This window comes from Phasianus colchicus, chromosome 20 (assembly GCF_987193195.1).
Source record: "Phasianus colchicus chromosome 20, bPhaCol1.hap1.1, whole genome shotgun sequence".
Classification (NCBI taxonomy): domain Eukaryota; kingdom Metazoa; phylum Chordata; class Aves; order Galliformes; family Phasianidae; genus Phasianus; species Phasianus colchicus.
Genome location: NC_143455.1, coordinates 3,548,629 through 3,561,413, shown reverse-complemented (window position 1 = coordinate 3,561,413; position 12,785 = coordinate 3,548,629). Strand labels below are relative to the sequence as shown.

At 40.1% G+C, this 12,785-nt stretch overlaps 2 protein-coding genes across 12 annotated transcripts in view; one reads left to right on the top strand and one right to left on the bottom strand.

Annotated features, from left to right (window-relative positions):
- Positions 1-8,840, top strand: part of TBCD (tubulin folding cofactor D) — a 108,106-nt gene extending 99,266 nt beyond the window's left edge. Inside the window, exons 35-39 of the mRNA XM_031599167.2 lie at positions 3,059-3,148; positions 4,007-4,094; positions 5,146-5,255; positions 7,379-7,463; positions 8,703-8,840. Coding sequence (XP_031455027.1) covers positions 3,059-3,148; positions 4,007-4,094; positions 5,146-5,255; positions 7,379-7,463; positions 8,703-8,717 — 388 coding nt within the window. The 3' untranslated portion in view covers positions 8,718-8,840. The remainder of the gene's footprint in view (positions 1-3,058; positions 3,149-4,006; positions 4,095-5,145; positions 5,256-7,378; positions 7,464-8,702) is intronic.
- The window catches only part of QTGAL (queuosine-tRNA galactosyltransferase), a 114,925-nt gene continuing 110,641 nt past the window's right edge, over positions 8,502-12,785 (bottom strand). For 10 of the 11 annotated variants that reach the window (XM_090121698.1, XM_090121696.1, XM_090121699.1 and 7 more), the window contains 2 exons: positions 10,570-10,658; positions 8,502-8,817 (listed from right to left, as the gene is read on the bottom strand). In XM_090121698.1, the coding sequence (XP_089977824.1) occupies positions 10,578-10,658 (81 nt within the window). In that variant the 3' untranslated portion in view covers positions 8,502-8,817; positions 10,570-10,577. Of the gene's footprint in view, positions 8,818-9,321; positions 9,390-10,569; positions 10,659-12,785 lie in introns of those variants that run through there. The other variant, XM_090121692.1, reaches the window with a different exon arrangement.

Below are 12,785 nucleotides of genomic sequence, written 5' to 3'. Positions count from 1 at the left end.
TAAACATTAGCAACCCAAAGCAGGTAACACTGTACATGGCTGAATTGAACCAGGATTGATGGCTGTTGGCTGGATCCCTTTGCTGCTCAGTAGGTGCTCAGTGCACAGCTGAAGCAAAGTGCCACAGGGTGTCAGCCCCACCTCACAGAGGGGTTTTCCTCCCTCCTCACACCACGGTTTATGAAGTCCAGAATGCACAGCTTTACCTTTCTGCCACAGCTCTTAGATGGACCTCACTGCATTGTGTCAGTGTTTGCAACAGGGCAGGTGGGTCTCTGGGGGGTTTCTCCTCTTACTGCATTGTGAGTGCCTGTGGTTACAGTGACTATGGGATCCGTGGTTGTACTGCTGAGCTCCTTTCTGTGCCAGGGCCCTTCTAGACCTTGCAGGGAGGTGAAGTCACAGTAAGCCCCTGGCTGGTGGTTCAAAACAAACCAGCTTTGGTGCCACTCAGTTAAAAAAAGAAGACCATCAGGATCAGCTTTGTTGCTGTGCTTGGCTTAGCTGAGTCGTTCTGCCTGCTGTTTCTCAGGCTGTTGCTTCTCTCTCATCCTGCACATCCAGAGCTGAGGTTCCTCTCCTGCACTTGGCAGCAATGTTTAGGGTTGCTTTCAGCACACAGTAGTCAGTGCTGTGCTCACAAATTGTGCCAAAATGAGGAGAGTAGTTGTGGGTGCCCCATCCCTGGAGGTGTTCAAGGCCAGGTTGGATGGGGCCCTGGGCAGCCTGCTCTGGTACTAAATGTGGAGGTTGGTGGCCCTGCCTGCAGCAGGGGGATTGGAGCTTGATGATCCTTGAGGTCCCTTCCAACCCTGGCCGTTCTATGAATGGTGAGCTCCCTGCTGGTGGTAGGATGAGGAGTAGGGAGAAGATGTCCCCACTGACTGCACACTGATGATTTCTATGTATTACATGTTTCTGTGGGTTTTACCAGAAGTAGCTATGCTCTTAGTGCCCAATAAACCATGGTGCAAAGGAGCAGGGCAGCAGCTGTCCTCTGGTTTCACAGGCACCCAGCTGATGTCCCAGGCCTTCTGCGTTGCCACGTGTGCCCAGCTGACATTGTGGAAAGGTGCACACACTGCCTTTCCCCAGATGTGGACTCTGTTTCTGCTGGCACTGTGACCACACAGGAGAAAGAATTTTCTCAATTTCCTTTAAGGAGGCCAAGCTATTGGAGTCATCTGAGATCATACGTGGGTTAGGTGTAGTTATTACAAATGTGAAATTGGCAAATGACAGTGCATCTGTTTTAAACACAAAATGCTGCACATAAGGTTACGTGTACTAAATTTATTCCAGATGCTCTTGTTCCATTGGTCTCTTTGTTGCTGTACTCCTCTGCGATGTGCACGTTGTTGAACCAATTTAAAATCTCACCTAATTCACTGTCACAGCTGTTCTGTGCTGAAAGCCAGGCATGTATTGCAGGTATTGTAGTTAGCTGTCCACACAATGTCTTTGTGTAATCGTGGGGGAGTGGGAGGAAGGGTAATTCCATCAAGGTAAGGAAAAAGCCTGTCTTAAGAAAGCAGATGCTCTCCTCCTCATCCACATAGACAAACCAATGTCTGTAGACACACACAGAGTCATTCAGATGCTTTTTTTGTAAGGTGTCTCATATGCAATTACTTTCAGCACTTTTCTTAGTCCTCAGAATGTAGAAACAGTGCTGATGTGGCCATGGGCAATGGGTGGCAAGGAATTTGCCCTTTCAGCATCCAGTGGGAGTATTTTAAATCAGCCTTGCTGAGGCCACGTAGTTCTGAAAGCTCCTATCAGCTCCAAAAACTTCTTGTGTTGCCTCGCTGCCAACTTTGTAAATGTGTCAGCTTTTCTCTTTGTGTGCTTTTCAGGACAGTATTCAGACTGTTCTTTAGCTTCATGGATCCATGGTTTGTTGTTGAGTTTTTTAACCGGGTCCATACTTGCCACTGTATGCCAGAATTTTGCTAAGATATATTTTTTTATTAACGTAAAAAATACGTTGTTCCTGTCTGGAAAACTACACGAAACAAGGCTCAGTCACTTAGCGTCACTCCTCTACCCATCTTATTTTCTTGTTCTAAATGTTCTGTTATTCAACACACTGCATTATGCAGCACTTTTGAATAGTTTATATCCACACTTTTGAATCACGGTAGCAGAAAATAAATGCTAGGAGTGCTGCTTTACCAACACAGAACAGTGAGATTTGCAGGCTGTGCCATCTAGAAGTCACTGTGTTCAGTAGCCAAAGATGAAAAAGGATTGTTGGTGTTTTGTTTTTTTTTTTTGCATCTATTGCACTTCAGCTTTGAGTGCAGTGAGTAAAAGATTAAATAATTTGTACTGAAATAAAAGTAATATTCCCTCTTTGCTTTTCTCTAATAGGTCCTTGAAATAACACTAACAATACTTGTGTTTGTATGAGTGTCTGGGAAAGAGCTGTGAGAATTGCATTTCCCAGACTGTGTAGAAAAATAAAAAGAATTTGCTTGCTCTGTTTAAAGATGGCTTCATGACTGGTACACCGAGCAGAACTGGAAGCCCTGTGTTTAATTACGTTGTCTGGAATCGCTAAAGGAATCTGGGCTTGAAGACTGGTAGAGTATTTAAGAACAGCGTTTATCCCCTTTTGTGCAAAGTTTGGTTAAGACCTTAAGGGACCACCAGGGCACTGTGGAGCACTTTGCTTGGTACAGAATATTTTGATTCCTGGCTCAGTGTTTCTGATGGTAGGGAGCCTTGCTGTAAACACAAGTCCATGTGCACATAATGATTATGAGAAACGTAATTCACTCCTCAGCATGCAGGTAATGTAATTCATACTAACTTCTTCACTTCCATTAGAAAATAATAATAAGTTGCCTAGTCGTGTGGTAGTGGCTGAACTCTGCTGTGTGTTCAGCAAAAGCCCACCTCAGGCAGGCTGTGCTGCTGTGCAAGGAGCTGCAAACAGCTCTGGGCAGCGTCTTTCTTCTCTTTTGAATGTTAATTTGTCATCTTTACAATCATTAAATGTATTTGAAATTCTGTGGCAATCCATTTCTCATCCTTTTCTCTTTCCCCTTTCCAGCCATCCATTTCCAGTGAAGTTACTTCACCTTTGTAAAGAAGAGATCAAAAGATCCAAAGACATCCGGAAACTTCGCTCCAGCATAGGAGTGTGAGTCACAGTCAGACAAACAAAGCACATCTTTTGTCTGCCGTGGTGATGAAAATGTAACTGCAGTAGGCACCAGATGGAATAGGGATGTAAATGAAAAATGCATACAGATACAAGGGATAAGTGAAGTGGTTGGTGAAACGCATGTGAAGGATCAGAAGAGTATTAGCTGCTCTTAAAATGTTGATGTTTTTGAAGATGTCAGTCATTTCCTTACTGCTCGCAGAGCTCAATTCAGGTGCTGCCAATGGAAGGTGCTTATAATTGAGTGGATCTCACAGGTACACCAGAAATGGCAGAAAACACCAGCAAAATTATTACCTGGCTTTAAGAGAAAAAAACCACCCAGTTCAGATAGCAAAGGGATGAAACCAAAACTGGATGAGGGGACAAAAAGACAAAGTGCTGCAAAGCTGAATGAATGTTCAGTGGCAGAATTGACTTCAATTTCATTTCTCTACTGACAATATTTTAAGACTGCAAGAATGCCTAAAATGAAAAGGAATCCATGTCTTTGTCTTTCATTCTTACCTCCATGTGAGAGAGTTTGATTCAAGATGTGAGTTTTTGTGCAAAGACTTTGGGGCTGCCTTCAGTAGCTTTAAGATCACAGTTGTATTTGGCATTAATGTGTGGCATCTCAGTAACCCTTCAGAATTTCAGTGCACTCCCTCTCACTGTTTGCTTTCCCACAGCCCTTAGAATATCAGCTGAGATTTCCTGGGGACAGCAATGCTTCATTCTCTCTCCCTGTTGTTTCTTTTAATATGCACCTTCATTCTGATCCTCAAAATGTACTTTTACAGTTATAGCATGCACAAATATCACTCGAGATCTGTATTTTCTTACGTTTTTCAGGTTTTGTGGCCTGATTCAATTTCAAGGAGATATGAGAGAGAAAGTTTTGTTTCAGCTGCTTCTCCTCCTTTGCCATCCATTTCCTGTGGTAAGTCTTGAAGAAATTGTGTAGTATCAATTATATTACTTTAATATATATGAAGTTTAAAAATAAAATTAAGAATGTTGCTTTAATGTTCTTCAAAGAGACAGTGATGTAATACCAGGTTTTATTTCTCAAGGGTGTGTTCTCTGGCACCTGAAGCAGGTTAAGTAACTGAAACAGGGCTCAAAAAATGAGCTACTGCATCTGAGGATGTGCAGGGGAGAGACTGAATGTGGGACAGCATCACAGCCATTAGAATTGGTCGGGGTTTTTTGATTCTGTAAAGTTTTTGGGAGAACATGAGGTCCATTGTACCTGATGTGGTAGCCCAGAGTGGTGGCTGCTGTGGCAGCTGAACCCAGTAATGAGCTTCCAATGGCACTGGTGTTCAGGGCTTCATCGGGGAATGCTGGCAGGAGTGCTGTGAGGAGAGGCAGCTTCAGGCCTCCGGTAGTGCAGGAGAAGCAGGGGCTGTCAGATATAATTACAAGGGCACATAACAATGTGGAAACCAATGAGATATTAGAATGGTTTGAGAAAGCACTGCGTGCCCTGGTTTCTGGCCAATACAAACCTGCACTGTTTATTCTAGCACTGATTGTGTTTGTGTTCAGGGCAAAATAATATGGTGCTCAGCAAAGTTGGATGCTTTGGAGTTTTGGTTCAAACATTTCCATGCTGTGTTCCCTTGCTACAGGAAGAGAACCTTGCAGGAGGAGCAGTGTAAGAACTGAAGACAAATCATTTCATGTTTCACATTATAATATATCTATCTTTTTATAGAGCAGTCTATTTAAATTGGCACCACTGCTCAGGAAATAAGCCCATAAACTCAGTAAATCATTTTAAGTAAATAAATGTTCCCATTAGGCTGTTATTAACATTTGAATTTACTCCTTGTGAGGGACAGGTCTGAAATGTTTTCCAAAAGGTACTTCTGTGACCCTCATCCCTTCTTCCTCAGCCAGCACCAATAGGAATGGAAATGCCTGCTGGGCTCTTCCCTGCAGCACTCTGGATATTTTACTGAAGCTTTCTCTGCCTCTTCCTGTAGATACGGAAAACAACAGCCAGTCAAGTTTATGAAATGTTGATAACCTACAGTGAAATAGTTGATCCTGCCATTATAGACGAGGTGATGGCCATCCTCAGCGATAGTAACTGGTGAGTGAGTTTGTTCTCAGATGGTAATAACAGCTGAAACAGTTTTTGTACCACTGAAGTTGAAAGAAAGACATCCACACCTTTAAAGACTGCACTGACCAATGCCTGAGTGATAGGTGTTTAATTCTGGCAGGATTTTGGAAGAGAAAGGATCTGTGCAAGCTGTAAACAGCAATTAACTGAAATATCATTGCTCAAATTTCATTGGAGCTCAAGTTGCCCCACACTGCCTCAAAGAGTAATATAGGAGAAGGTGTTTTTAAGAATATCAAGAACGTATGTCATACATATTATTATAGTAACTGTTTTTTTCTTCACTGATATTTCTTGGAAATGAAATAAACACAGGCACGTTTCAAGAACAAGCACACCTTAATGCTGTAGTTTGCATGCTTACATTATTGAACTTGCATTTAATTTCCAGCTTGTTTCTGCATTTGAGCTTAAACAAATTTGGGAAATGAAATTAATGTCTGCTATTGCCAGGGGTGGCTGCTTCACTTTTCCCTGAGATTTCAGTATAGCAGTCACAAATTTGGAAGAACTGCTTATTACCAGCGGTTCTGCTTGCTTGTTTGACTACACATTGATGTTTAATGTTCTGCCTGGGCTGATTCAGTGCTTGCTTAGGAAATCCAAATTAAGAGCAGGCTTTCTCAGCAGTTTAAACTGCAGCTGCTACAGAAACAATTGGTTAACAGAAACAATTGATAAGGCTTAGGTTGCTGCTGCTTACAGTTGCAAGATTAGAAGTAGAACACACCAAACTGCTACAGGGAAAACAACCAGTAGTGTGGAGCTGCTCACCAAAACAAAGCAGTGAACTTCATACAGATATTTCAGAAAAAATACTCTATTATTTTCACCTTGCCATTTTTAAGCTGTGACTGCCTGCCTGCTTTATTCCCTGTCACAATATATCCCTTGCACTGAGATTAAAGATGAAGAACTTAAAACTTGTTTTATCATGTTAATTTGGACTGTTTACAAAGGAAGATAGATGAAGTCATAGCTGAGTATCATAGAGAGCCCTTCTCAGTGCTAAAACACAGTAATTGCAGCAGTAAAATAAGCACTACCATCAGGAAGCCAAATGAGAACTAAATATTTGGGGAAGACAGTAGTTACTGGAATATGCATTTTTGTAACATTTTCTTTGTTAGAATGACAGAGAGTTAATCATACAATTGTACAATTCCAAGTTTAAACAATTACACTATAAATAATAACATTTTGTTTAGCTACAGGAAAGTTTCCAGTATTAAATGTGACACATGACATGATTTACTGACGGGTCGTGGTAGGTCACCTGGATGGTTGGATGTGGTAATCCTGAAGGTTTTTTCCAACCTTGATGATTTTATAATCTTCAAGTGTTCAAATATATTTTTATATATATTGTTCAGGTTACTTTTTTAATTAATTAACTTAACTTGTACTTTTGCTTTTTCTCTGTTGTTTTTGGAATCAGTTTACTTGCTAAGAGTTAATTTTTCTAATCACTCATTTAGGCTTAAGAAAAGCAAACTGTATCTGCTGATTGAGCAGCATTTCAGTTATGTTGTAAAAAAATGTATCTGTAAAAGAATGTCATGTTTGGATTTTGGCATTTGGGGCTTTTTGTAACCACTGCTGAGGAAATTCTCCTGTGAACGTTTTGTTATTTCTGTAACTTTTAAGAAGTTCTGCTAGCATTAGGTCTGGATTTTCAGTGCAGGAGAATCTCTGCATGGCAGCACGTTCTCTAAATCCAGTGGCACTTAGTTACATTTTTGATATGGTGTTTTCTAAATAAATGAATAAATTAATGAACTTTTAATCAAAAAGCTTTTATGAAGAAAATTACTTTCCAAAATAAAAGAAATTCTAAAAGAATAATTTTAGGAGTTGAACTACTAACTGCCATCTCTGGAGGAGCTCGTTGGGTATTTATGGTTTATCTGGCTTAAAATGGTGCAAAAAGCTCACATTTTTCTAAAATTGCAATGTAACAAGAACATCCAGTTTGAGATATACTTGAAAGAACAGACATATGCATAGTGATAAATTAAAAAATGGATAGCTTACACAGCCAGCATTGGGTTTTTATTTTTGAAGTGATTGGAACTTGCTTCTTTGTGCAGGGAAGCTGAAGTAGCAGAGCTACGAGAGAAACGCAACCACCTCTGTGACCTTCTGAAGGTGCCCAAACCACAGCTGGTAACCAAGGTAAGGTACAGCAGTGCTCCTGAGCTTCTGGGAAGAAGCATTGTAATGATCAATTGTTCCAGTAACTGAGGGCATTTCGTAAGTTCTGTGCAACAGATGTAGTTCTTCACAGGTTCATGAATGTAGGAACATCCTCACAGCCAAGTACAGAGTGCATGGAATTGCTGAAAACTATTCTCTTAAGCCCTTCCAATTTCATTTCTTGAAAGCATTCCAGAGTTGCAGTGTGACATCTTAGACAAAATGCAAGAATGAAATAATACAGCACAGATGTTTCAAAAACTGTTTGACTGTCCTTTCTGGGGAAGAAGAAGGGGTAACGTTGTCCCATTCCATTTTAACCACAAAATTGTAATGTGTGCTGTTGCTGCAAATCTCAGAACTCTTAACACAGAATAGATTCTGGAAGTTAACACGTTCATAAGATGACAATGGATCAGTTGTAGATTTTTTTTCACTTTAATGCGGACAGTTTGGAACTGCAAACTCTATTTCTAGAAAGACAGAACCTTCTGCTTTAATATCTAGAAGAGCTGGTCTGTTCTGCTGTTTAAAGGTGAGGCTCAAGTAAGCAAGATAAGTAACAAACAGGGAAGGAAAATAGGTCTTAGCACGTTCATCTCAAGCACTAAATTACTGGATAATGGCAGGAACTGTTCCAGTTGTAGGTGATGAAATTCAGCATGGCAGAGTCCTTTCTTCTTTCTGAAATTTACCATTGCTGGATAAATGGGATTTCTTTATGAGAAGACACTGCTGTCAAATAGCATTCCTAGTTGAAAGATTTCAAAATTTCTTCAGCAGTGCAAACTAAATCTGGCAAGCAAATGCTCATTTTCCTTCAAGAAAGCTTCAATACAGAGCTGTTACAGTACTGCACATAGCCTATCCAGAGAACTTTCAGAGTTTGCTCTAAAAGTGACACTCTGAACTTGAAAGACTTGTTGCTGCTGTCCTCATCTCCTACCTGCAGCCAGCTGATTCCCACATATGAGCTCACGTATCCCGAGAACAAACAGCAGCAGAGAATGCCAAGCATTATGAAAAGATGAATTAATTTTATTGAAGTAAATAAACAGTTATTCCTTTAAAAATCTGTACAAACCAAATTTACTGATGGGTAGTTAAAAAAATTAACTTTACATTTCTACATTTTCTTACTTAGTTACGTACACAACTGTGCTGTTGGTACAACTGCAATATGTGCTGCTCCACCTCTTTTCTCTTTCTCTCTTGCAGAGTTCAGCAAAGTGAAGTTGCAGTGCTGGCTTCTGCTTTGTAAATTGAAGCTCTTGGTTCAGGTGCTGCTGTGGCATCTCAACACATTGGATTTTCAGCATTGCTGCAAAGTACACTGGTGAACAAAATAAGAGGCAGAAGCTGCCTTACGGCATCGTGCAGATTTGCCCACCCTGCGAGGGCAACAATTCATTATGTTGTCTTTTTCTTAATTCATTATCTGTAGCCACAAGATGGCAGTTTGTCTTCATAGCTTCATTGCTCTGTCACAACTGACCTGTGGGTTTTAGTTGTTTTATTTTTTTCCCCCCATGTCAATGATTTACACTTCTCCAATTCTGAATGGAGCCATTCAACCTGCGCTTGCTGTTTACACATTAAATATTAAAACTGAGTTACTGCATTACTCTTACAAAAGAATTTTTTTTGCTGGAGGTAAGAATGGCTATACTTCTTGGTACTTCATCTTTAGGAGAGTTTATGGGCGCAGGTAAGTATGCCATTCTTACATCACATTCAAACAAAAAAACCCAAGTTTCACTTCACTAACACCGAAGTGTTATTCAAGCAAATGGTGTAGTAAACTAGCTTGAGGAACTGAAGTTTTATCTTTTTTATTTTTCCCTCACCACAGAGGGGAATCAATTCTTCAAGCAACTGGCAGGAATTCAGACTATTCCTTATGGACTGTAAAATAAAATAGTTGCAACACTTAATCTTCAGTAACATTACTGTGATTGTAGGGCAGATGCACAGGTAACATGATGTTGTTATCATTACATCTGTTTTCTGATGGTTCTAGTTAATTCTACTCTCCTAGCTCTTCAAATAGAACAGCAATCACAGACAGTACATATACACACACCTAGGGAAATTTGAAAGGAAGGAAAATTTCAAGAGAAGCTAAAGCCAAACACGTTTCTCTGTGAAGTACCTGCTATCCTGAAGTGCTGGTGTTCATTTCCAAAAGTACACTTATGTACACTGCAAGATTTTTTTTTTTAAGATATTGCAAATGACATATGTTATTCAAAACTTCTTAATTATACTTGCAACCTGGACTGGCATATGAAATTCAGTGTAGATTGATGCATGGTATTCTGTAACTATTAAACAAATGAGTACTTAGTTCAAATACTGAGCTGGCCATGTGGCTGCGTACAGCACAGTGGTTCTTGCAGGTGTCACCCATCCTGTTAGGCTGTCATTAATAGCCTTATACAATGTACTATAAATTTTCATTTTGCTCTTGCAGAGTTTTGCTGCATGAAAAATGCAATTTGTGTTGGCAGAACCTGCTGATTACAAAAAAAATAAGGTTCAGTGAAAAACGTATCTGCATGCAATATTTGTGTGCCTGCCAAATAATGTTACACACACACTTCTAACAGCCCTGAATCAGAGGATGCTGTACTTAACCTCAGTACTGGCTGTATGCAGAGCTTCACCTCTGAAGTGCCAGCTGTTGCTCTCAGTAGCAGGAAATGAAGCCAATAGCAGGGACAGGTTGAGGGCCCCAGCCAGTGTTTGACAGAAAACTCTCTTTACACTCCCATGGTTATAGGCTTTGCTTGATGCATTTTTAAGACTTCCCTATGGTAACAATGCTCTTGTAGTCTTTTGGACCATATTTGATGATTATGTCAATTAGAAATACAATTTAACAACCAAAATGAGCTTGGTAGGTCAGTGCTGTGCAATAGTAAAATGAGTAAATACCACTATAGTGGTGTTTGTAAGGGAGGTGCTAAAAAGGGCTACTTGGAATAAAGATTAATAAATCACAAATTACTAAGAATTTCTAACACTGGTCCTCCAGCACATGCTATTATAGATATAACACACAGCTTTGATGTTGCTGCCTTACCTTTGCCTTTAGTTAAAGTGATAATAATCCATCCCTTCTTTCAAGTTCAGCATGTTCAAGTTTGTTTCAAATGCTCCTCCTGTCAAATCCTATGAGGGGGGAAAAAACCCCACCAAAAGCAGACAAATGTTATTTCAGGTTGTAACAGGCTTTGGTAATTTGGTTCTTTAGACCACAGGAGGAAAAAAGCCCCATTTGCAGAGTTAAACATAAGTAAAACGAGGCTTAGAAATGTATCTGTTCACAAATTAGGCATATGTTGAGAAATTAGCATTCAAGTTAGTATCTTTGGGGTTGTGGGTGGATATTAGATAACTCATCATTCTAATGCACTGAAGTAGAACATGAGGACAACACTGAGAGCTCTGAAGATAAATATCTGCAACTCTGGGTATTTTGTTTTCCACTGAAGGCATTTGCAGAGAAGAGACCAAGGGAATGAGTTTGAGATACAACAGTGACATTGTAGATTTTGAACAATGATTAGCTTGGCTGATGAAACAAGCCTTTCATCGAGCAACTGAAATACTTTGCTTAGGTAAAGGTGTTTCCTTTTAAGCTGTCATTACCTTAACTGAACAGGAACCTGGTAGGTTTGCTCCATGAGTCATTTTTCAAGGCAGCAAGATAGATCCTAAACACAGTTGTGATGTCATTAAAAGAAAACATGCCAACATCAGTGTTTCTGACACTTCTGTGTTGGCCTTACTGAGTTCTACTTCAGGAGTATCACAGAAATGAATTAAAGTTTTCTGGTCCAGAGTAGCAATATTGAAGTTGCACAACACTCTGCAGGTGTTTTGGACAGGAAGTTACAAAACTAGAGCCCAAACAAAACTGGAATTGAAGGAGGAATGCTAGACTTTGGCTAGAATAATTGGCTTCAATAAAATTGCTCTGGGACTTTCTATAAATCTGAGTTCAGAAATAAAGTTTCCTGACTTCCATGGAGGACATTCAGCTTCCAGCTCATCTTGGACCCATCCGCTGAAATGCTTATAAAAATGCTCACACAGCATATAGGTGTTTCTTAGAAGCCTTCCACTCAAGGAACACAAGACCATCTCAATCAACAGTCCACCCGATACAAAACAACCTGACCTGTCCACTCCAGGCTGCTCCTTAAATTTATATAGGAAATGCTGCATATCTCAAAGCTTGGCTCAAACCAGCATGCTGTGCTCAGGCTCAAAATTCCCTCCCTTCTCTCCTATGTCAGTATCTTCTACCTGCAGTATTTCTCAGTTTTCACTGGCAATGCCAAAGTATACAGAGACAACGTTATCTGATCCAGAACTTCAATAAAGACAGATCCACCACAGTCATAAAATTACTTGAGCACTGTTGTTTACAAACAATTAAACAATGATAACAGCTAATGAATAACTTGGAAAAGGGCAGAAAAGGTCTCATGGCAGCTGATTTTTAAAGCAAGAGCTCCACTTTACCTATCTAAGCCATTGGTCACCTGAGTGATGAGGGCCTGAGTGTGAAAGATGTTGAGTATGGTGTTGTTTTTTTTTTTTTAAGCTCTTGATATTAAGAATACTTGACAGCATTTAGTAGTTTGAAGGTCTGGGTCCTGGTTTTGCAATCCAGTTCAGATCCCAGGCTTCCACTGGTTCAAGTGCAAAACTTAGCACTCGCATCAACAGAGAACTCTACTTAGAAATGCAGGTACTGATCATGACCTTCAGACTCCTCTAATGATTTCATAAACCCAAGTTTACCCAAATTTGGACATGGGGTATGAAACAATTCTGTGTAGCTTCCTGAAAAAAAAACAAAACAAACCAACCTGCTCTGAAGAAGGGTTAAAAATGAAAATAAAAGAGCCCAGATGCTAAATTGAGCAGAAGAGTTAAAAACAAACCTTTCATTCCCAGACCACAGGACTGAGGTGACAGAACAAGGCAGTGTTTCACAATAACTGGTCAACAGTAAATTTCCTGAATACTTTACACAATTGAACTAGTTTAATTACTGAGGCAGAATAGTAGAAAATCCCTTTCATTTCAAGCACTTGGAAGCCGTGCCAAAACAGGGTACAATAAGTGATTTCTAAGCATTTTGCTTTTACCTCAGAGCAAGAAAAAATACACAGTGCAGACCCTTAGGTGAAGTGGTACTGCAGGCTGGTACGCAACTTTGATGAGCTAAAGCCATGATTTTATGCTCCTGGGTAAAAGCTTTGAAACATACATACACACCCAGAG